Genomic DNA, 25,513 nt, shown 5'->3' with positions numbered 1-25,513 from the left:
GTTTTTCAGGCTGTCTGGGTTTTTATTTCTTTGATTTTGTCTGGATTCATCACTCTTTGTCAGGAAGCCTGTCTGCCCAGCCTAGCTCTCCTTCCCAGACAAACAATATCTCACACTCAAATTGAATTACTGCTTTGACTGGTAATAAAACAGGCATCTACAGTCTTTGACTGCATCTCCTCTTAAACAAAACTGGACACAAAAACTACGTGTTTTTTATGCATACGCTATACTTGGATACGTGTCTATATGAATACTTTCATATATGTGCATATCCTGAGTCCACCTTTAGTACAAATCTCCCTCATTAAGAATTGTGGGACATGGTCTCAGTCTGGCTCCAGTCTGCTAAGCATGATGTCTTGGTGCATTTGGTGGAGGTGAAGGTCCACCTATCTGCTCATGCAGCAGCTCTTCTCCCATAGGTGGCTGTAAGCTGCTGGGAGACAGGAGGTCCTCTGATCGGCCAGCATGTTTACACTCCCTCACAGGGTACTCCAGCCACTTGCTCCAGTGGCATCCACATTCCCCCTCCATGAGTAATTGCTTGGCCACGGTGCAGCGGAGCGTGAAATCGACCAGAAATTTCTCTGACCCCATTCCCCACCTATGCTGACGTCAAGTATTAGGGCCCCCCCAAACCTGCCTGTCTTGCTCCAAAGGGCCTCCAACATTGCCTTCACACTAGTGAGACTCACCAGCCTGGTTAATGCTAAGAGGACCTGTGGAACTACTGAAAATTGTCTATTGGCTGACTGTCTGTCACTACAGAAGAGTACAATCTGCAGTGTTTGTACATTGCAGTCTATAGTGTGTGTTCATTTTTTGGTCCTAGGTTTTGTATTTACAGCTAAAATGAGCAAAAGAAAGTCACAGCCTATGAATGTGCTTTATTCCTATATACCAGTGCAGTATACCGTGTGGGTTTTATTGCACTTCTTTTGGTCTGTGGTTTATATGATAAGAGATGTTCCATGGAGAACACTTATTGGTGAAAACTGCTCAATGGTAAACTTAATGTGCGTCCAGTAAACCACCTGATGAGGCATGACAAAAACTTTGACTATCTGTTAAATCCTTGATAGTGAAAACGGTGAGAGAGTGAAAGATTAATAAAGATTAGCCTTTGGACCCCAACAAAAGTACATGTCTGGGCTCGATCACAATCCCATTAATCTGTTACGCAAGAATTCAGAGAGCCTTGGCCACTTGTTCCCACTGACCTGTCCAACCAATCTGAAGAGATTGTATCAAATAACAAAGAAACTTAAGAGCCAAGAAAAGCCAAAAAAAAAGAGATCAAATGCATGTTGAGCATCTGTAAGTTGAAGAGCAAACAATTGCCCTTCCTTCTGCATCCTTTATCTCTTATCTCAGGATTATGGTGTCTTGGCCTGGATGTCTGCAGATGAAGAGATCAATGCCCCATACGTAAAGAGATACACCCCACCCTGTATCAGCCCTCTACTAAAGCTGTTGACAGGATACAACAGCACTGGGGCATATCACTTCGCTGGCTCTGCTGCTCTGGTTTGATTTGGGCAAGCTGCCGGGTTAGGCCACAAGCCCTGAGTGTGTTAGCTTCACCCACCGGGCCTTTCAGAGGGAGCAAGTTATACCCAGGTTAAAACAAATGGAGACAGCAGGGGTGCAGGCTGGAAAAATGACCTCAGTGTAGCATCTGAGTGTCATTTAGGTGTAGTTCATTATGGAGCTCACTCTCCTCGTGTGACAACTGTTTCCTATGACTATTGTGAGTTTGTGGCTTACTCCTAACTGGGAGTAAACCATGCCCTCTTCCTGACCTGTCTCAGTGCAGACATAAAGCCAAGAATTAAGAGTGAGACAGAGTAAAACATAGAGACATTGTGCAGTTTGGGGCTGACATGAGACAGGACTGTTCCTGTTGACCTCCCAGGCCAAGAAAGAGTGACAAGCTGCAGAGCTCAGAGTGATAACTGGCATTACACCCTGTCTGTAACCTCTGTTCTCCAGAGCCACGCTGTTTTTTTCCATTACGGACTCATAACCATTAAATAGTACAAATGACGAATGAGAGAGGCAGACAGTAACCTTGAGAGAACAATTTCATATGGCAGGTATGGAAATAATTCAGCTGATTTTCAAAAATTTTATCAAAACATTCACAATTAAAAACAGTCATAAAAATTTCAGTATTCTGCAATAATTGCCAGATAAAGTACAACAGTGCCAGTAGAATGTTGATATAGGCTAACGATCATTTGTGTGAAATCATTGCTCCCAGTTTTCCCGGAGTTCTGTCTGAGATAGACTTTGCTCTCTGTTAACAGAAAACAAGTAGTCAGAAATTCTGCTCTGTTCCTGACCAAGTTTTCCCCTTCTCCTCCAATCCAACGTGAAAAGCCTCGCTGTCATGTAGAGACCATAATGAACCTTGAGTGCAGTTATTCAATCAGATAATCAACTGAGCTGCTGCATGATGAATGGGAATGTCAAATAATTCTATAATTAGCACAGCGAAACTCTGCCCAGGGTGTATTGACAGCCATGAGTTAAGTCATACCAATGCCAGCACAGTTGTATCCAATCACTACAGCAGTGTGGTTAGTCAGCACTTGTGGATACTAACTTAGGTCTTGACATGATCCATGCCAAAATCAGTGGAAATTACTTTGTACTGCGCCACACAGGAGAGCTATTCTCTCTCTTATTATGCAAATTCTTAGAATAGGAAAAACTAAGGAGCCGATTGGACATGATTTCAGTGCAATTTTCTGAATCTTTAAAAAGTCTTCATCTTCAAGTACATTTAATGTATATGAGCATTGTTTGTTGATACTAAGTCATAACGGAACAAATATAATTTTTTTTATTAACTTTTAAAGTCAAATTCAATATTAACTATGTTATCACTTTGTTCATCCATCATACTTTGTACAATTATTGCTGTGAGGGTGCTTCTTAAGTTATAGACAGCAAAAACCTCAACCATGGAGGAGATGACATCTTGTTGATAGGACCTCTAGCTTTTCAGACAAATATATATGTAACAGTTAGGACTAACCAGTTTACCCAGTGAGACTCTGAACTCAGGGAACACACAGTGCCAAAAGTAAGCTGACTGCTGCAGCAGCTTATCATATGCTGCCATCATATGGTCACTATAGCATCCTACAGACACCATCAGCAGCAGCAGCAAGTTTCCCATTTAACTTACTTAATAACCCCTTAAATAATTCAGTCAGACATGTTACTGATAGGAAATAGAAAATGTGTTGCTTACAGAATTGCAGTTAAATTCATCTACATGCTAGTTAAGGCAATAACATGAGTGTGACATTTGCTTTGTGAAATTTACAGACCACTCTAATTCCTCTATACTAACTTATCAAAACACTCTGTGGAAGACTTGTGATATGGCTTGTTACCTAAGGTTTAAGGAATACTAGGCCACTATACGGTGTTTAGAGATCTCTAAAAATAGATCTATCTTTCTCTGTATGTCTGTGTATTTTATTTTAATAAATTTAAATCAATTGCAAGGTATATGTTGTTTCACTAGGTGACCTGGATGTCATATGATTTGTACAACAGAGTCTTGAAATTGGCTGAAACCCTATTATGCCTTAATGGAAAATTCCTCTTCAGTTAGTGCTGTATGGTCAACAGTCATATGAGGCATACCTTGATAAAGTCATCAAGTCGATCACATCCTGTTTTCAGTGTTCTTGTAGAGGCAGCGTACCATTAACTCAGCAGTGTCTCACTGCTTTCGTTCTGAAGCCTCTAAGTGCAGCGCTCTTATGGCCCTGTATAAATCACAGTACCATTATGAGTTTCAAGCACTTACTCCCTTTAACCGCTGGAATACAGGAATAAGTTAGGACTTCCCACAGACCCTCATAATGCTTGCTGAAAAGGTTTAGCACTTGGGTGCACCTTTGAAAAGGAGAATTCCATCTCCATGCTGGCATTTTCCTTATCAAATAAACAAATTTGTCTTTCTTTGGTGGTGTATTTGTATGTACACACCATATTCAAGTGCTATAAGTGTAATGAGGAGATCACAGGCTTTGGGTGTTTGGGATGAAAGCATACACACCCCTATGTCAGTGCATGTTTGCCCTCTACTCAACTTTGTTTGGTTAGCGTTGTGTTTTTTGACAATGTCAGCATCTGTACTGTATCCTCAAAATCACACAGGCTTTAGCATCACATCCTGTGACTGGTCTGTATTACATTCACTACAAATAGGCCGTACCTGTAAACAGACCAAGACTGACTTTCTCAAGTGGTCTCAGTGTGGTTGTTTTGTACACATCAGGGCTTGAATTTCAGTGTTCACATTTACTCAAATGAACCACACTAATGCAGTTGAATGAGACCAAACAGGCCAAGTATAAACATGCACGGGAGAGGAAGTGCACATGTTGGTACATTGGTAATTTAAAAGGTAGAAAACTTTTAAATTACAAACAAGCTGTAGTTACTTCTTAGTCACCATATTTCTCCAGTCTGATAGAAAATAATAAGAATAATCCCAGATTCCTATTATGTACAGTCTCAAAATCAACAGGAATCATGGAGTTTAGCCTCAGTTCCAGTGGGTTTAACGCTAAAAACTTGATGAGGGAAAGATCAGAGATAGAGGTCCTAACAAGTTTCTGCTTCCTGAGTTAGCCACAAAGTGTAGTTAACCTTTTGATTATTTTACTCTGGGCTGTTAGTAAACCTCCTCTCATTAAGATGCCAAAACTTGACCTAAGTTATCTGCAGCTACAGAGCATCCCATGGTTCTTCAGGCTATAAATGACACATTCTTCATATTCACATCACATTCTTTCTGGGCATGATAATCTACTCCTCCACACCCTCTCTTACACTTCACAGAGTTGCCACAGACGTTCGCTTTCTGGTGTAGCGGAGATGAGCCAGTGGCCAAGGGCACCGCCCCCCCCCCCCCCCTCCTCCAAAACATGTTCTGGTCACCTAGCTGAAACTTTGACCGTCTAGCTAGGAGGTGTAGCTAGTGGTCGGCGCTCAGAGGCCATTGTACTCACTTATGAATAAACTTTTCAAACCGATTTTTCCCACGATTTCTTAAAAATGTGCAACTCTCAAATCAAATATTAAAACGCCCATGCGACAGCGTCGTGCAAGAGCCAAATATCAGTTATAAATATCACCGTGTTTAATATGAAGCTAAATCAATGGACATTTTTTAACGACTCTTAGTATACTTCGTAAAAATGTGAACATTTAAAAGTATAACAAGAATGAAAGTAAAAAAAAGTATAATAATGATAATCTCTTCAACAAGGTATAAATTAAAACTATCATTCCTGTCTCTGATGCAATTACATCAAAGGGCTCTCCTAAAATATCCCATCCATCGCACGTCCTAATGCATTATGGTCATGTTTCCTATCACAAGGGACCTGCTGTCTGACGGCGACCACACCTACATGAACTAGTCGAGTGAGAAAATGCAGGTATCAGTCTTACAGTGAACTGTGAAAGCGACAGGAGCCACGTACAGGACGATAGAAAGGACTTTTAAGGAATTCAGATTTCTTGTAGCAGATTTTATTATTATCATTATTACATTCATCGCATGGTTAAATCTGAGAGTCGAAAATGGGAGTCAACAAGTGTATCAAATTCTTGCTGTTCATCTTTAATCTGCTGTTCTGGGTAAGCACCTTCCTTCTATTTGCAACATAGCGCACTGAGCTCCGTAAGTGGCGAGTTAATAAAATTCCATTAGTCACATTAGATGATTTCGTTGATTTGATCAGTTAGACCACTTTATATGTAGCCTGTTTTGGTGTTGAACTTAATTGACGCGTCTGACTCTTTCTAAATTGAAACTGTTATTCAATTTCAAATCTGAAATATGTTTGTTTTGAGTGTTTTTGATAGTGGGGAGATTATAAAATTTATTTCAAGGGAAGATATTTCTAAATAAGTACTCGAGTTCGTTTAATGACTTAATTATCGACCACTCCCATTTTGTAGTGCCTTTCTGCACTAATGGATTCCTCCCATCCTGTAGCAGCAACATTAAACCAAACCCATAACAGGTCGATGGTAACCTTATCACATACTACGTTCTCATGAAGCCTTGATTTTAAGTTGTTGTTGTAGTTGTTGTTGTTGCTAATGTCTTGAAAAGTTCGCGAAAATTAATAAAAAATATAACAACTATTTTGTAAACGTACGCCACATACAGAACCTCATTAATTTCGAACTGAAGAAACAAGTAGCCAATGACAAGTAGGTCAAGTCAGAACAATTAATCAGATATCGATCAAAGCTTGTTACAGTCTTAACTCTACCACAAAATAGATATTACCACTCAGCTGGGTGTGGTGTCTCGTTTGGCTTCAGGGTGTGGTTGTGACTGAAGGCTGTAAACAATATGGGCCCTGCCCCCCCTACCAGCACCACCAACATCACTGCGTTGTGTTTACACACAGGTTGTTCATACATCTTACTATTTGTATATTTCAGCCACACAGATTTGCAAATTCAATTTGCACCAGTTTAGCCTTTTGTTTCCTCTGTTTCTTCAATCGAAACACATTATCAGATGAAAGAATTGCAATGGAACCAGTCTAAAGAGTCCAAAAGTGATCTGGCAACATTTTTGAGATTCAGGTTAAAGTGAAAACATTAGCACAGAGAGATTTTACCGACATGTATATGCCATATCCTTTATCCATGTACGCACTGTATGCACTTTATTCACGTTTTTTCTGTGCCCATTCTGGTGAGTCAGCAGATTTCCAGTATGATTCCTTAATGTTATTATAATGGGGGTAGCGCTTGCTTATCTCCTTTTTGCTTTTCTCAACGTCCACCTTGTCAAAGAATGTACTGACAGTACTTAAACTTGTTCCACTGGCTCTCTAACCAGATTCCATAAAAGCCACCCCCATTTTTTTTTAGACAAGACCAGTGATGTGATGTAAGTAAGTGATGTTTTATGTTTTATCTGAGGTCTCCTGTGGCATTGTTACTACTGTGTGGCTGCAATTAAACATTCTTAATGTTAAAACAAAGGATGGATGGTGAAAATTGTTATGAAGGAACAACAAGTCTGAAATTGATCTCAGACAAGGATAGTGCTCTGGAGCACTCTGGGGCCAAATAACTGCAACTATCATCAGTTATCGGTTATAGTGTTCTGTCTCTCTCTGTTTTTACCATGTCATTTGTAAATGTAGTACATCAGAGTGTTCCGAAATACACCACAAGTGTTATTTGTATACATGTCATGGCCCATGGACTTACCCATTGCTACACCCCACAGGCTTCACCATTTTGTTTGTTTACAGTTTCTATGGACAGTGGTTTCTTCATGGAAGTATAGCATATATTCTGTGAGCTATGACTAACACAAAACCTGTCTCACAAGTTTCAGATGTGACCAACTGAATGAGCATGCAGTTTTTCAAGTGTTTGAAATTCAGAAGCTATCAAATGTGAATTCAAGGATGTATTTAGTCACACAAAACATTTTACTGACTTGGAATGTTGTTGAATGTTTGCATTGCAAAGTATCCTGTGTAACACTAATGTACAACTAGGGAAGGAAGCAGCTAGTTGTACGTCAGGTCAATAGATTAGCATCTTTTTTCGGACAAAGCAGCTCAGTTATCAGTCTGCTTGACAACAGAACACTGTCATTTTCTCTCCATTGTTCAGTGACATGCGGCAAAAACAATGAATAATTCATACAAGTGATTGTGTTACCAGTTATCTGGCAGTCAATTCCTTTGGATTCAGTTATTTACAAGGCTCATCATTGAGACTTTTGGTGAGATTGTAAGTCAGTTAGCCATTTCTAAAGAACCGAGATACTGCATATTAAATTTTGTACATTTAAATTTTGTTTTGCTCTGTTTATTATACTTTGGTTCTACTCAGATGGGTTTCCAATTGCACACTGCTGCTGTATCACCACTGGGTGGTGCAAGAATCAAAGTTTGTGACTGCATTGGGCATAGTGACAAAAGAAGACTGGTCAAAGTGCAGTGATTTAAAATGCATTCTTTTCACCCCACATTATTTTTTTCCCTGTCACATAGTGAATAAAATAACATTTAAATGGCAAAACTGAAACCTTTCACTTATTTTGACACCCCATTATAAAGTAAATGCTAATGCATTTCTCCATCAGGATGGCAATGTTCTCCATTATGCTTGTTCTATGTGCTCCAGCAAGAAATGAGTCATGATTCCCAATAACTTTGCCAGTTTTCTTTTTCAGATCAGTGGATGTATCATACTTGGTGTCTCCATATATCTGAAAGTAAGCAAGGATGAAAACAAGGTAAAGATCAATACTTATTTTGTTTAAACAGCCATGCCTGTGTTTCTCATCTCTTTTTTGGCCAACGAATTGTGATACTAAATGGTCTTTATTTTTGGTTTCTCCCGCCGTGCTTTCTGGAGATCACAGATATGGCTGTCCCAGGAATTGACCTATTGATTGCCATTGGTGTTATTATCATGGTTCTTGGATTCCTTGGTTGCTGTGGAGCCATTCGAGAGAACCGGTGCATGCTACTGCTGGTGAGATGCACTCACGTCATAATCATAACAGGATGTACAGGCCATGTATTTTGAGTTGCTCAAAGTCTACCATACCATCTTCAAACTTCTGAAGACACAGTACAGGAGGCAGGATGTGGTCTGAGTTTAGAGTACCTTGACTGGGTCGGGCTGTGGTTTAGACAGTGTTTTCTCACTCTTCATTTACTGGAAATATCATGTGTTGGGTTGTGTGACCCACTTTTGAAGTGGATATTTTTGAAAAGAGCTACGGGAGGTATTCATGCCTGGGAAATCTATGTCTCAGAAAGTTCTCATACATTCACAATATACAACAGAATACTAGTTCTGTCAGATAAACTTCCTTTTTATAATTTCAGTTCTTCATTGGTCTGCTTATCATCTTCATTCTTTTATTGGCTGCTGGCATTCTTGGAGCTGTCGGTGAGGAAAAGGTAAAGAATTGCTCAGCAGTTCTTGTCAAGCAAGAACATTTGATCCCTTTCTTCCTTTGCACTTCTTCCCTTTCTGTGCATCTCTCTGTCTTTCTTTTTGCAACAAAATTATCTAATACAGCCAGTGTTTTACATGCACTGCTTGACTAATATAACTGGACTGAATGGAACCTTCCAGAGCAAAGCTTGGATCAGAACGGAGCTAGAGAAGCTGATGCCATTAAGTGAACACCCAGATATTCACACGGATCTTCAGACCTTTGAGACAAAGGTGACCCCCCCAACAGTATATGCAATACAGTATAGGCCTATATGAGACCACAGCACTGGACTCAATGCCTTTCTAACCCATTAGTTGGTTAGGTCACATCACATTTACTTGCTTTTCAAGACATGAGTAAAATTAAAGTGAGGCACATTGTATTTGTAGTACATAGACAGTATTCATGGCCAAAAGAGTTGCAGGCTGCAAAGTCTTTATCTGAATTTTTTAAAAAATATATCACCAGGCTAAATGCTGTGGACTGCTCAATGGTCCTGAGGATTGGGGTACAGCGGTGCCTTCTTCCTGTGACTGTCAAGATGATGCCAAAGAGTGCAAGAGTGTGGCTAGTGGAAAGAGAGTCTACTCTACTGTACGTAACAGAGCGTAGCCACCACGCCATTTAAGTCATGTGTCTTTTTAATATAGTTTAAGATGGTCCTGTTCACCTGTCCACCTGATGTTTATCTGGTTATTGCTGATTACGCACTTAATGCTTTCCTTTTCCCAAATGGCATTTATTATTCAACATGTCCAACACAGTACTTAAGTGGTTTGTTTCTGCCTTTAGGTTGTAACATTTATTTTACTGGTCTTGCCATTCAGATGGCTGTTCATGTTTGAAATGATGAGGAGATTTTGTCTCTTTCTAGCCCTGCATCACTCGTGTGACTGAATTCATTGAGCAACATCTCACTGTTGCACTTGGGATAGCATTTGCTATTGCAATACTAATGGTAAGCATTTTGCATCATCATCAGTACTAAATTGTTCCATTTTTAAGGGGAAGCTCCTCTTAAAAAATTTCGTTTGCCTCTGTTCCTTTTTAAATTCTCTTTGTTACACTTTATATCGGGTTTCTGCAGAAGTTTGTGATTCTCACTTCTGCTTCCTCTATGTGTATGGTGTGTTTTTCAGCTGTTTGGGATGGCCTTCTCCATGGCTCTGTACTGTCAGATTGGAAAGGACTCAGTAGCAGCCACGGCTTAGGTCCAGTCAACCACAAAACCCATAGCAGACTGGCAGGAATTGAAACCAAGTCAAAAGAAAGCTTATTTTTATCACCAGTGATCAATGAAAGGGTTGTTATTCATAGTTTTTTGGGGAGGGGTAGGGTCAGTTTGCATTGCTCTCTAAGTATTTACTCATAAAAGTCTATTGCTATATTTATTATTAGCTCAGTTTTGGTCTATTGTTAATCTCTTTGGTGAATGTATTATGTTTTGAGAGATGTCAGCCACTTGCTGAAACATGCTGAAACTGTCTGTGATTAATGCATTTATGCTGAGTATTTGAAATAAAAGAACAACATCAAACTTTAATACACTTTGTCAGTGAAATTTATGGACATAGAGATTAAAATCAACTTAAAATACATTTTCTTACAATAACGTTCTGTTTTTCAACGAATCACATAGCACACCATCCACTTTGTGATTTTTGTTGAATTGGTAAGCCCAAAGGCAGGCACATTAGAATGGGACGACAAGTGGAATACCTTGCCCTAAGCTTGAGCCAGAGTGGGCCAGGAGAAGGGAGAGCAAATGCCTAAACAATCAATTTAATTCACTCAAATATATTGCACATAGGTCTGAAATACTGCATGCATCATTTGACAGTCTAAGACAATACCCTATGCTAGGCATGATTAAGGTGCTCAGTGCTGGCAGAACATTTTGATAAAAAATGGTGAGACCGGATGCCCGTTCCACTCTAGTTTGTGAGAAATCTGATTAAGGCTTGCCCTTTACATAACCTCATGCTTTTATCTTTCCTAAATAAAGATAATATACCTATAGTGCCTGTAAATGTGCAATACTGACAACAACAACAACAACAACAAAAAATTTAAAATACCTAAATGTTATGACGCTGTAGAACTAGATTCCTACATTGTTGGTCAACATGCATTGTCTTAGAAGTGCTCCGTGAAAAGAAAGTGGTTCATCCATTTTGACTGAAAAACTCAATTTTTATAGTCAGTCTTTTTCTTGAACATTTTGCCCACTCTGCAATGTTCTGAATAACACTGAGGACGTAGCCCCTTCCTACACAGTACCTATTTGTAGTACATGCATTTATTGTCCATAAGCTGTAAGTACTAATGCTGATGGTATTAATATTTTAAGCTTTTAAAAAATATTTAAAAAATATTTGCAATGATAATATGCAGACTGCATAAAGGATCGAATAGGGTGAGATACAGCACCTGTTGTGCCAGTTGTCCATTGCTGCTCAATGCTTATGTTACTGCAGTAACAAATTGTGCACTAAAAAATTCGCTGCCCAGAATCAGAGAGGACACAAGGGCTCAAGAGAGGGAGGGCTGAAATACGGGGAACAAAAATATCACTACACATTATGGGAAACTCAGCAGCATAAACTATGCAACAAAAGTAATTGAACAATCATAGTGAATCTACAACTGTTTTTTTTTTTTTTTTTTGACCATCGTTTTTATTTGTCTACCACAGTTCTGTTAAAAATCTGTCCTTTATCCATAATGATCAGAATTACACAGATAGGCCTGCTGGTAGCTCTTTCACAAACATATTTTGTTCTTGGCCATAACTCATGAGCCGTGTGTTGTAGAAACATTTATTTCCCTGCTGATACCTTGGTTTGCAGCTTCGCCCATCACCAGAAGCCTTTTGTCCCCCTTAGTGACTTCTAGTTATTTATGGCAACTCACAACAAATAGCTACTTTCCAAACTTGTCGTAGTGACTTTTAGCTTATTTGGCGAGTTGAGGCAGCAGCAACCAAAATTACCCAAGGAGAGACCAAGGACCCAACACAGTATATACTGAATACAAGCACATTGCCATCAATTGCAATAGGTCTTCCCTTTTCACGCAAACACCTCTAACTCATGATCATTTTGGCCAATCAATTGGGCTCCCCTGGGGCCACAAGCAAGATTTAGCAGACTTTCTCCAATAGGTGACGCTTTAAGAAAAGGAAACACTAAACATGACCATGACTCCTTAACTATTGAAGCATTTATGTTAAAACTTGCTATGCTATGTGGGGGGTGTTCCAGAAAGCAGGTTTAGTGAAAACTCTGAGTTTGTTAACCCTGAGATGAGGAAAACTTTCCGTTCCAGAAAGAGAGGTAACTCAAACTCTTTAACAAACTCTTTAATAATTGCCACAATTAGAGGAGACCAACACCCCTCTGCACAAATGAACGACCCTGAGGAAAACCATCCCATCCACCCTGCAGATGTCCCGGAAGGAGGAGCCGTCCGAGGACCTGTGTTCCAATAATTCAGTTTCAAGATTGGCCTTTCTAATCTGTCGCTCCAAGTAGACCATTTCTAAGTCAGTTTTAGCCATTTTCTTCAGGAGATGCATTTTATACTATTCCTTTACTGGTAACTGGGAAAACATAAGGATGACATTAAATTCTACAGTTATACATGCACAATTAACCTGGCATTTACTGAACATCTCACTGTGTTAATCTGTGCTGTGGAGGTTGATGGACTCTCCTCCTGGTTATGCCCAGTCATGCTCTTTTAAAAAGGATAAGAACGAGTCATTACTTCAATGTACGTTTCAAACTCAAAATTCCACACAAGAATGTAAAAGCATTTAAATGAGAAATATCAGTAGCTACCATACATAATATTAAGCATTCACACTACTGCACGCATTGAGTCGGGCAGCAATTCTCGAGTTGTCGAATAGTCGTCTATTCGACGACTCGATCTAAGGAGCCTGACTTGACTGCCAATTTCACAGTCGAATCGTCACAAAATGTAGTTATGAAACAAGGATCATTCCATTCCTGTTGGGGGTGCTGAATGTCTGATAAAATAAGTTCTTATGCCAAGTGTTACCACTGCCAGGCTGAGAGAGTGGGAGTGGGGGTGGGGGGACTCATGGGAAGTGTGGAAAAGTGTTGATGTGGATGGGGGCGGCCATGTTGGGAGGGTCAAAGGGGAAGTAGAAGTTGAAGTAGAACCGCAACTAAAAAAATGGCATGTTTTCACTGTTCCTTAGGAAAGGCCTAAGATGCCATGAATTTACACTTACTTTAGATTACATTTCTCGTGAAACATGTTATTTTTCTTTGTTTTCTCGAGATCTCGACTTATTTATGTCATCATCATGAAATAATGAAACTTTGTTTTAATTCGTTATCACGTTCGTTACCACATAAACACACAGCAATTTCTACTGATATTGGTGCACATACTTGCTGCATGAAACTGTTGGCAACTGTTGGGCATTAGGTGGTACTATAACAACTAAATGAGTGAAAATTTTAAAATTGTGTACAGTACATCTCATGTGACTGCTCCTTACAGAGCTTCCAAAGATTTTCCATTATTAACCCTTTTAAGAATGTACGCACATGCTGCTCTACTTATCACTGCTTGCATCTCTATTTATTAATATCTGAGAGCTGTATGTTAGTTATGTTCCTGCCATGTACCCTATTTATACAGAATAACTGCGTCACTATGGAAAAACTGTGGTCATTGTGGCTGAGTTTGTAAGTTTAGAGCAACTACTGAGCTTGGTAGAGACATGAATGCAAGAGGATGTGGTTACAGAGGTATTTCTACAGAAAGAGTTTGTTTCCCTTTCAAATTCAATATCTGCTCTTTAAACAAAGACAACTTTAGGTGTTGTTTTTCCTTTATGTTGAACACTCAGCTCAGTCAAATCAATGCAAGTGAAACTTTGTAAATGAGGGGAAAAAAAGAAGTGATCTATATCACTCAACTATACATACTAATAAGCAGGGGTGGACAGTAACGAAGTACATTTACTTGAGTACTGTATTTAAGTACATTTTTCGAGTATCTGTACTTTACGTGAGTGTAATTTTTTTTTGGAAACTTATGACTTTTACTCCACTACATTTGAAATACAAATATTGTACTTTTCACTCCACTACATTTCTATGAAAGTTCTCGTTACTCGTTACTTTAACGCATAGCTTTGAAGTCAGCGGACGAATTTTCTTTTCTAAAATGCGATAGGCCATATTGTGTTCATCACAGGGGAAAACCAATCACAGTAAACTACTCCAATGCTGTCAGTCAAGTGCGTGCTGCATTTTTTTAACAACTGAACTTGACGGTTTTACTGATGGCTACTACAATGGAAGATAAAGATGATAAAGATAAAGGTTCCTCACCAAAACAGCCATGGCCATATCTTAAGTCCATGTCTGAGATTTTTGAAATCAACTGGTTTCCAAGCTAATTGCTTCCCGTATGCGTTCGCGTGCGGTGTTCGCCTAACACTTACAATCATTTGCCACAGTAGATATGAAATGTGACTTGAAAATTGCGATTTATATGTTTGTGAATGTGTGGCGAATCTGGTGACAGAGGCAGACCACAACTTCTACTGTTAACACGGAAACCAGTTGGCTTGAAAACCATTTGGGGCATAACACCGGGTCCTGTGTGAATCCACTGCTGACCCATACTATTAGTTAGCCAGCGAAAATGCCGAGTTAACGTTACAGACAAAAATCCTTTCAGAAATATATGTTTTAATCTTGTCAGGTAAACACAGTAATATTTGTAAGGTCAGCGGATTCACGTAGGACCCGGTCCCAATAAGACGAGGGGGGCAGGAATCAAGCGGTGACGATGGTCATCCAGCTGTTTCACATTTCAGGCAATGCTACGTAGTAGAAGTAAAATTAACCTAGCCTACAACATTATAACGTGTTTATCCTTTTAAGGCCAATTCTGAGTTAACCTAGTGCCTGTTTAACTGACGCTATACACTGTCTTTTATAGAGGAAGCATTTGGTTCAACTGTGTTTCTATAGGCTTTGTAGCATATTCCACAAGCTTTTTATTCTACAGGTTCTACAAGCAAGTTAGTGCATTCATTACGTTGTTTCAGAGTCATTAGACTCTGTAAATGCATTGTTGCAACAACACAACAATGCTATGACATTAAAAAGAAAATGTACTTTTGAATACTTAAGTATTTTTAAAAGCAAGTACTCCAGTACTTTAACTCAAGTAAAAGTTGAACTGAACAACTTTTACTTGTATTGGAGTAATATTTGACCAGGAGTATCTATACTTTGACTCAAGTAATGGAGTTGTTTACTTTGTCCACCTCTGCTGATAAGTGATTAGAATATGGTATGGCAGCTGTCACAACATCACTCTGTGACAACATGGTCAATGTACTGCAGTATTCAGTGATATACCATGTTAGCATTAAAGCCATTGACATCAGTCATGTAAAGGAAATGATGCAGCAACTCTTTTGACAGATTTATTGTTTTGTTTTATTCATGAAAGAGGCTTCCAATATATATTATCACCCTTTACATTCTCTACAGCAATTATGTTTAAATGTACAATATTTCCAGTAGTATTAATTTCCAATGGTAGTGAACTGGAATGAATGAATGCATTTGTTCTGTCTGTGGTAAGGATTGCAGGAAAGGGTGAGTCTTGCATAAAAACCACTGTTGTGACATCATAGCAGTGGGGGTTTTACACTGAAGGGGCATGGGTAGGGGGAAGTACAGTTTCTGGTTTCTGGATTTTCAGATTAGTTTTAGGTTGTTTGTGCTTTGCATGTGCAGATCTTCTGCATGTACAGATCCTCAAAACATCCGCAGACACTATGTTCAGTCATGACAAACCATGTGAATGTTGATGTTGTTTTCTGTTTTTCAAAGCGATATGAAAAATAAGTGAAATTTAATCTGACTGCATTGAATGGATAGTGTACTGTTTATACTTCTCAGTTATTGTCTGATATTCAGTGAAGCCAAATGTGACAGTTTCTCCTGCTCTGGTTACATTTGTTGGATGAAAGATACAAAATTTGGCAGCTTCATTAATATCATTTGTACAAGATGAAGTGTACCAATTATAAAACTCACTTAACAAATGACCTGGGATATGTGGTCATTGGCCTATGCTGGCAGTTTAAAATGAAAAGTTTACAAATTTGATGACAATCAGTCAGAAAGGGAGCACTCAGGGAGCATAGCAGTAAATTACACTGCACACCAACACTGAGGTCATCACAATTCAGCAACCTCTGAACATCAATGTTTCAGAGGACTCCATGGAGATAGTGGTGGGCCTTCACATACCCTTCATTCCCATGGGAAACACACACTGGCAGGCAAAAGAAGTGTGGTATTACTTTGCATGCGCTGGTGGATGATACACACGAGTTCTCACCCTCTCAGACTGGTGCAAGGGCTATGCAGTTGTTTGGGCATTAGAGTATAGGGAATTAGACAGGCAAAGCTGAGGGAAAATTTGGGTAAAAATACCAGAAAAATATAAAAAACATAAAACAATCAATTGACAGAAAATCAGAATTGTCAGAATGTGTTCCTTTCTTTGGAGGGGAACCTACTGTTGAATGTCTGCTGATTAAAAATGACCTACGATATTTGCTCCCCATTCTGTTTTAGCTCAGGACAGACCAACAATAATTTCCTCTTGGATCCCTAAAGATTTTTCATGACCACGTGAACAAAATAGTCAATGCCTCAAAATGACACAGATTAGCAAAATTGTGTTTTGACTGAAAAGGCGGATGACCCTTTGACAATCCCCGTAATCAGATCCCCAACAATAAATATCGAGTCATTTATTTTGGAACCAGCAACAGTTTCTTGTGTAAACCCACCCGCTCCCATTGCCCATCTCGGTAGCCAATGTGAATTTTTTCACTGACCAATCGTTTCTCTCGATTGAATCACATGCCAGAGTAAGGGACTGTATAGGTGTTAATAAAGTGCAGAACTTCTTATAAAATCAAATCTACCATAATGATACATATACTAGCTTCTGAAGAACTGCTGAAATGACGGTGCCTAGTACCAATGAACAGTCATAGATGTATAAAGGGACAGAAATAAATATTAACCATTACACTGTATGGTACTGTAATGTAATTACATTGTTTTATTTTTTATTTTCCAGATAAAAACCTCAGAACTCACTACTGCTGTTATTCAAGACACATACAGTCACACCTCTCACCTAAGCATCTTGTGTCAAGGACTAATAAACACTAACCTCCATATTATATCAGCAAAAGAACAAAACAAAAAAAAAATACCACATGCAAAACTTTGACAGTTAACACATTCAGTCAAACGAATGCATTTATATTAGTCTGAAGTTGTTATTATTGTAGGGATTGTGGTGTCTCACAAGAAAAAATATAACATTTGTATAAAAATATGCCAGCCCAAAAGCTGATATCTATCTGATGTTTTAACTCAGTCACAAGTCACACACATTTCATTACATTCTCAAGGCATTCCTTGGACCCGGAGACAACCTAACACTATACCTTTACGAAGATTCATTATCAGCGTCAGGCTTGGCTGAGGTAAAACGTGTTTAAGATGACAATTCGGTTCTACTTTTGATGCTCAATATTTATGATGCAACCTAGCGATCTATAGAACTACAGCTTGTGCCAAACCAATTGTTAAATAAATGTTGAAACAAAAGAATTTCAACAAATACATAACACTTTAAATAAAAGAAGCAATCAATTTGCTCAGTACCCCTGAGCAAAACAGCGGCGCTATGACGTGATCATTTCTGACATGTTTCTGTTGCTGCTTCAGCCAAGAACGACTGTCCTGCTGATTAGCATGAGCCGTAGTATAGAGCTCAGTCTTCCAAATTTGGTCATTTTCCACCGCTATAACCAAAACAACTTGAGGAGCTATCTTTAAACATTACTAAATCAGACTTGGCATTGCCAAGCGCCATATTAAAACACACAGCTGGACATCTCCTTATTTATTAAAGAGCTTTAACAGAGTGAAGATTTTACCCGCAGAATGGCAAAAGGCAGCAATTACATGAGAGGGTTATGCATCGCCTTCAATATTTTATTAGGGGTAAGTGGATAAGCAGTATTATATGGAATGTGTTTGTTTTACTTGAGAACATGATTTACTGATGCTTGATGATCTGTGGCTAACTGAGATAGTGGCCCAGTAATGATGCATGCAACATACCCTATGAAGAAAGTTACATGTTCACTGTTAGTTTCTGTCCCTTTAGATCTTTGGAATGGTTCTGCTTCTATTTGGCATAATTGCAAACAGCGTAAAAGTTGAACCAGCAGAGGTAAGGAAAACAGCAAAACCTAGTAGAAAAACCTTGCCTAAAAATGCAGTCAGTTCCGAAGTGCTGTACATCTTCTCTTGCCATCCAAATACCATATACTGTTATTGGTTTTCAAGCAACATCTTACCTTATTTTACCCTTGGTTGATATTTATCCAATTCTGGTATTTTATGTCTGAATGGCACTTGACACTTTACTTTGACCATAATAATTCACTTAAGACCAAAAATGATTTTGAGGCTTGTTATGTCAGAATGCACTACACAATACAGATCAAAAATTAATCATTGTAAATGCATAAAAAGTTTGTTGGGCATTTATTGCAGCTTGGATCGACGACCCTTAATGTGATGTCCTGTATAGGTTTTGGGCTGGCTACCATTCTTTTATCTGTGCTAGGACTTTATGGGGCATACAGAGAGCAAGTCCTGGCTCTGATTTTGGTACAGTATCATCTTCTTTCTGTATCTGTCAGCACATTATGTGTTTATATGCAATAGTTCTTACTAATGAAAATTTTATTAACACAATATTAATACTAAATTAGCTTCATTTTAATTTTGGATTCATTTTAATGGATGCTATTTGCTTTTCAGAAATCCATTTTCTATTTCAAGCTAAAATGTGCAAAGGTCTTTGTTACTTATTTTGGCCTGTATGAATAGTTGTTTTGTTGTGTCTCTGCAGTACTGTTTCTTCATGACTATTGAGTTCATTGTCCTCATGGTCCTTGCTATCATAGCAACTCTTGCTCAGCCACAGGTAACATGTGCCACTGTCATGGATTCCATGTATAGATCTTATGTCACTGAGAGTAAGGTACTCCACTAGTTGTCAGTGGAGTCCTTCATACATTAATGAATCATTTATTAGACTTCATAATTTACCAGCTAAATGAGAAAGTAGTGTTGAAACACATTAAAAGGAGAGTTCTAGGGACACAAATATCAGCCAAAAGGAAGAGGTCAGATAATGCATGATAAACAAAAAGTGCCACTTGTATTCAGAACACAGTTCTGTTCATGCTAAACATGAATGACCTACACATGTTTCATGAGAGTAGTACAGTTTAGGATTATTTTCACTTTGTGTTTTGAAACTTTCACTTTGTACTATGAAAAGCCCCAGTGGTAAGTTGAGGGGAAAGAGTTCAGGTACTCTATTTGTCTTTTCCTTTTTTTTCCGTGCAGATAGAGAAGGTGGTCATGCAAAGCTTCAGCAAGATCCCACTTCGTGAGGCTGATACTGCATTCCTGCAGGAGCTGAATAAGCTGCAGTCATCGGTACTAAACTTGCTTTAATCTGTTAAAGCCAAAGTAGCAGTACATTAATAGTATTTATTGGTGAAATGTTGGAGAATTTCATATGAAGGGTGTCAAATCAATCTCAGTTAAACTGCGCTTCTGCTTTTAGACAGAAATAATTTCAAAGTTCTATTCATGTTTTTCAAAATCCTCTGTCAGCCTCACAGCAGAAAAAAAGCATTTTAAAATGATACAGGCCAATTCTGGGGTGGCACAATGGCACAGTGGGTAGCGCTGTCACCTCACAGCAAGAAGGTCTCGAGTTTGATTCCCAGCTGGGCGGCCAGGGTACTTTCTGTGTGGAGTTTGCATGTTCTCCCCGTGTCTGCGTGGGTTTCCTCCCACAGTCCAAAGACATGCAGGTTAGGCAAATTGGAGATACTAAATTGCCCCTAGGTATGAATGTGCATATTTGTCTGTGTGTCTGCCCTGTTATGGACTGGCGATCTGTCCAGGCTGATTCCCTGCCTTTTACCCCATGAGTGCTGGGATAGGCTCCAACTCTCCCCGCGACCCTAATTAGGATAAGTGGCTTAAATAATGAGTGAGTGAGAGGTATATTCTAAGAGGTATACAATCCCACAGTACTGGAAATGAACACAAATGATTGTGGAATTGCTGGTCTCAGCCTATTTACAAACAGAAAATCATTCAATTTTCCACTTTCCTATTTGTCCAATTTACAAACTACCTATTCCAGACATATTTTCTCTAGTGACCTTGAAGTGGGCATGATGTGAAAATACCACTGCCTGTGTGCCAGTTCAATGGTGAAAAGCATTTATGTTTTTGAATGCATTTTAGTTCATTAACCAGATAAGCATCATGCTGATTTAGCAACATTTTTAAATCAATCTTCACAAATGAAAACAACAACAACAAAAACACAGTGATGAAATAATGAAATTAAAATACCAAAATAAAGGTTTTTCACATCAGAGAAATATTTCTTAGTTCATTATTCATGATCATTATATGTATATGCCTATATATGTCACACCCTGGTCCTCTCTTTCCCGCTCTACTGGCCGGTTCGTGCTATTCCCTAGTTCCTTAGTTCATCTCGTTAATTGAATCATTGGTTCCACCTGTTTTCAGTTAGCTCAGCCTTGTTCAGTTGTGTATAAATACTTCTGGTTTCCCTTTTGTGCCGTGTTGGTTTATCTGTTTGCCTGTTTGGGAATCTGAAGCTGCAGTCTTTTGTCCTATATTTGACTTAAATAAAGCTGTACTCAGTTTGCACATGCATCCAGCCCCTTCAACCAACCGTGACAGAATTCCTCACCCAACCATGGGTGCAACAGGTCAGTACCAGTTGGACCAGCTACCCGAGAGGTATGATCGATCCCCTCAGAGGTGCAGGGAGTTTCTATTAGGATGCTCCCTGTACTTTGCATATATGGGAATTGATGGTAACAGTGACAGAATTTCAATCATCGTCGGTCGCCTGGAGAGACTAGCACTGAATTGGGCAGTTGACTGGTGGCGGAAAGAGGGAGGCACCATTACTACCGCACCACTTAGCTTCTCTAAGGCCTCCTATAAGGAGTTCCTCTCCAAGTTCCTTACCACCTTTGATCCCCTGCTAGTGGCGACAGTGGGGAAGTCAAGGTGGACTGTGAGTGCTCTGCCACCAGAAAAGCATGGCAGAGGAGTTGTCACGCGGGATTTGGACGAGTGGGGTACTCTCTGCCCACTCAACATCCAACCTCTCATTGCTGCTACCTGCCACCTCAGTGCTCCTGGTCACTGTTCCTTCCAACCCAGTGGCTCCGGAACCAGACCCAGTTCCTGCTCCTGCCTGGCTGAGGGGTCCAACTGCAACAGGGATGCCAGCTCTGGATCCGGCTGCGGCAGGGGCCCCTCTCGCAGCCAGGACTCCAGAACCAAACATGGTGGTGAAATTTCTTGCAGCGGGGGCTCCACCTCTGGATCCAGTCACCATGGGAACATTGGCGCTTGATCCAGTCACTGCAGAGGCAGCACTCGCCCCTAAGTCTCCAGTCCCTGGTCCTGTTCCTGTTGCCGCAGAGGCCGTGCTCACCTCTGGGTCTCCAGTCCTTGGTCCTGTTCCTGTCACCACAGTGGCCACACTTGCCTCTTGGTCTTCAGTCCCTGGTCCTGTTCCAGCTCTTGTTGCTGCAAAGGCAGCATCCACCTCTGGGTCTACAGTCCCTGCTCCTGGTCCTGTTCCTGTCGACACGGAGGTCTCTTCTCCAGCTCCTGTATCTGCTCTTGTCAGGAGGCTCTGCAGGTGGAGCAGTCGACAGCAGTTTCAGTCCCATCTCCCAGTCCACCCCCAGACCACCCAGCTCCGTCTCCTGGTCCGCCACCAGAGCCTCTGGACCGCCCAGCCCCAGCTCTTGCCCCAACCCCAGTGTCTGTCAGTGTCTTCCCTTAGCTCTTTTCCACTAGGATGGTGCTGGTGCTGGTGCTGGTGCCGGTGCTGGTGAGGAGCCAGTTATACCTTGGTGCCTTTTGAGAACCGCCTGCATTTCCAGGTTCGTTACATAGTGAAAGTTGGGGTAATTTCCGTGGGGCAAAAAATTATGGCAGACAGAATGCATCTGCATTGCTTGCTTTTTATAATTTTACTTTTACACTAAGTTTGCACACAGAAAAACACCTCACGAATTTCGCCCCACCACATTTTGCTCTGGGGGTGACATCACAAAAACAGCAAGCCTGTCACCTAGCTCAAAAGTTTGAGTGCTTAAACGAAGGTCTACAGTGGTCTATTTGCACTGACCAGAGCCGTTGTTGAGACATTTTCTGGTCACTCTGACTATGTTCATGTAACATGTAAACAACAACCTGTGTTGATGTAGGCACAATTGGTTTCTAGACATCCTTTAATCATATACAGATTTTCATGCTACATGTAGCCTTTAGCCTCTGCCATCTGGTCAGACTTTTTTTTGTTGCTCCAGCTTCTCTAGAGAATGTCACGCACCAAACATCTCACGAGGTTCTCATTTGCTTAGCCACTGATGTCAGCAGTTCTAATTTTTGAGACCAGCAATTCTGTGGTGCTGTGCTGGTGTCAGCTTTTTGGCACCGGCACCTGTATTTTTTCAGTGGAAAAGCGCTGCCCTGGTGCTAGATTTGGCACTAGCACCGGCACCACGTCAGTGGAAAAGGAGTACTCAAGTGTCCTGGTCCTCCTGGCACCCCTGTTTCCCAAGATGGTGTATTCCGTAGTAGGAGCGGTGCGTTAGACGGGGGGTACTGTCAGGCCCCGGGTCTTCTCTTTCCTCCCTCAGCCCGGTTCAGTTGTGTATAAATACTTTTGGTTTTCCCTTTGTTCTTTGTAAAATTGAGTTGCTTTGTCGTGCACTGTGTTGGTTTATTTGCAGTCTTGTAAGTCTTTTGTTCTATCTTTGATTGATTTAAGTAAAGCTGTACTGACCTGGCACATGCATCCAGCTATTCAACCAACTATGGCAGTATTAGGCTATGACTCAGGATGTTACTCAGTATTTACGGAATGGATTCATGGTCAGTTATTTACTTTTGTAAATATCATGCACCCTAAATATTAACAGCCTCCTAACCCCTCAGGTCATTCCCACAGCCTGCAGGGAAGTGGATAGCAATGTCTCCTGCTGCATATATGATTTACGTAGAGAGAGGGTCAAAATGCCATGGAATCTCCTATCACACCCACAGTTCACTGAGCTGAGTCAGGCCTCTCGCTCTTCCCTTTGGCAGGCTGAATGCTGTGGTCTACGTGATTACCATGACTGGGAAGAAGAGATCCCAGACTCCTGCCATTGTCCACCAAATCACCCAGACCGTGTTGCAAAATGTAAAAGCATACCAAGAAATAAAATCGACGTGGAGGTAGAAGGTTTCTGTTAAATGGTTTTCAAGTAAATGTGTATTTCAATTAAGTAAGGGATTCCAAAAAACATTGTTTTCTCATTAAACTTTGAGGAAGTCTGTGCACATCAAAACATAGTAAGGTCCCTTAAGATATGCAAAATTTTGGCTCCATAAGCTACTGCATCTGTTAACAGTGACCAAGACTGCTACACATTACATTAGTCTTTAGACCTTCCTTTTGGAACAGCAGATCACACATATCATTTCATGCTGAAGTTTGGAAACTGGAGCACGTCAACACTTCAGATGGTGATGTGACTTTTACATTGCGTTGTTTTCATTGTTTTTTTTTTCTGTTTTCTTGCTGCAGGGGATTAACACTCTGGACACACAGTCAATGGTGTCCTCCGCCACAGAAATCCATATATACAGCACGGTAAAATAACACATTTGCTAGCCTTGACACAACTGTTTTGATAGTTTGGTTCAATAGTAATGCTAGTATATGTTTTCATTACATGTTAATCTAATATTTAATTCAGTATCTAACAGGTAACAGCAATGCAGTACTTCTTCTTTCACTTAAACAGCAATGCACTCCTTCCTATTTCAATGTTCCTTTCTGTTTTTTCCTCCAGAACTGTGGCCCAATCATAGTGGAATATGTTAAAAATGACATTCGGATCATGCTCGGAATAATCTTTACTCTAATAACTGTCATGGTAAGCTTTTCTTTGTTTAACTCTGAGGTGGCCAAATGTGACTTTTTTGGGTTTGTTTGTGTCTGTGTGTGTGTCTAAATGTATGTATGTGAACAATTACCATTTTCTTGGAATATTTTTGACTGATACATAAGACACCATGTTAAAGTGTCTGAATCTGGCATAAAGTTGCCCAACATCATTTTCAGTTTGTTCTCATTATTATGGTACTCAAACTCTCTCACAGGTTGCTGCTGTGCTAGTTGCTCTGCTTCTGATTTACAAAATTCACAAGCGATCACCAGCCACAGAGATTGCTGAGAATGATGACAGAGTTAAGTATGTATTAAGACCTGAAACAATGTCTTGAACAGACGGCATAACAAAATATGAGTAGTTAAATCTGATGTATTTGAAAACTGTCATTTTAGGAAACTGATCTATATATACCTAAAAATACCTAAATGTCATATTGCATATACTATTGAGGCTTAACAAACCATCATTTGTAATGTCTACTGTGTGTTGTGTTTTTTTTGCATGAGGCTATTTGATGTGAAAACGCAAACAATATTGAGTGAAATGTAATGCGTATACACAGAATCTGTCAAGATCATTCACACTCTTGATTGATATGAACAAAAAAGGTTAGATTGTATAATATTAGCAGCACAGGAAATGAGCTGTGCTCATTTCAATACATTGTGACAAAGAAAGTAGGGGGATGACACACATGGCTCTGACCCTGACCCATACACAGTGAGGCCCATGATTAGACAGGCAAAGAGAAAAAGTTGAGTATCATTATGCAAGTACAGTTCACTGAAAAAATATTCAAACTTAGTTTTAGACTGAGGATTATTGAAAGAGCAAACTGACTTTTTGTGGGCCCACATTGCAGTCAGTTGGGTCCCAGACAGAGGAAGTTTACACTAAAAAAACAAAAACAAAAAAAAGGAAAAACCCATGACCACAGTGATGGATTATTGGTGTTTTGAGGTTGTCTGTGTCAGCAGAGTCGTGAACACTGGCAAGTACAATAATGTTTTGGCCAGAAACCTGGGGGGTATTCCAGAAAGTGGGTTTGGTGAAAACTCTGAGTTAGTTAACTCAGAGCAAGAAGTAATCCTCCTAACAGAAGAGCAATATGGCTTTCTTTTGCTAGGAGAATGAAGCCATAGGGCTCTTCTTTTAGGAGGTGTACTACTTACTCTGAGTTAACTAACTCTGAGTTTTCGCTAAACCTGCTTTCTGGAATACCCCCTTGGTTCTCTTTGCCTGGAGACTGAAAGTTACTCACAAAAGGATCTTTA

General features: G+C 39.9%; 1 protein-coding gene across 1 annotated transcript; it reads left to right on the top strand.

Annotated features, from left to right (window-relative positions):
* The first annotated feature begins 5,619 nt into the window (after positions 1-5,619).
* LOC115815679 (tetraspanin-8-like) lies at positions 5,620-10,248 on the top strand. The gene is made up of 8 exons (XM_030778690.1): positions 5,620-5,676; positions 8,258-8,320; positions 8,443-8,562; positions 8,922-8,996; positions 9,175-9,267; positions 9,506-9,631; positions 9,912-9,995; positions 10,177-10,248. The coding sequence occupies exons 1-8, from the start codon at positions 5,620-5,622 to the stop codon at positions 10,246-10,248; spliced, it is 690 nt and encodes a 229-aa protein (XP_030634550.1).
* The last annotated feature ends 15,265 nt before the right edge of the window (positions 10,249-25,513 follow it).

This window comes from Chanos chanos, chromosome 1 (assembly GCF_902362185.1).
Source record: "Chanos chanos chromosome 1, fChaCha1.1, whole genome shotgun sequence".
In the NCBI taxonomy this organism is placed as follows: domain Eukaryota; kingdom Metazoa; phylum Chordata; class Actinopteri; order Gonorynchiformes; family Chanidae; genus Chanos; species Chanos chanos.
The sequence above is the reverse complement of the archived record's forward strand: the minus strand, read 5'-3'. Positions and strand labels throughout refer to the sequence as shown.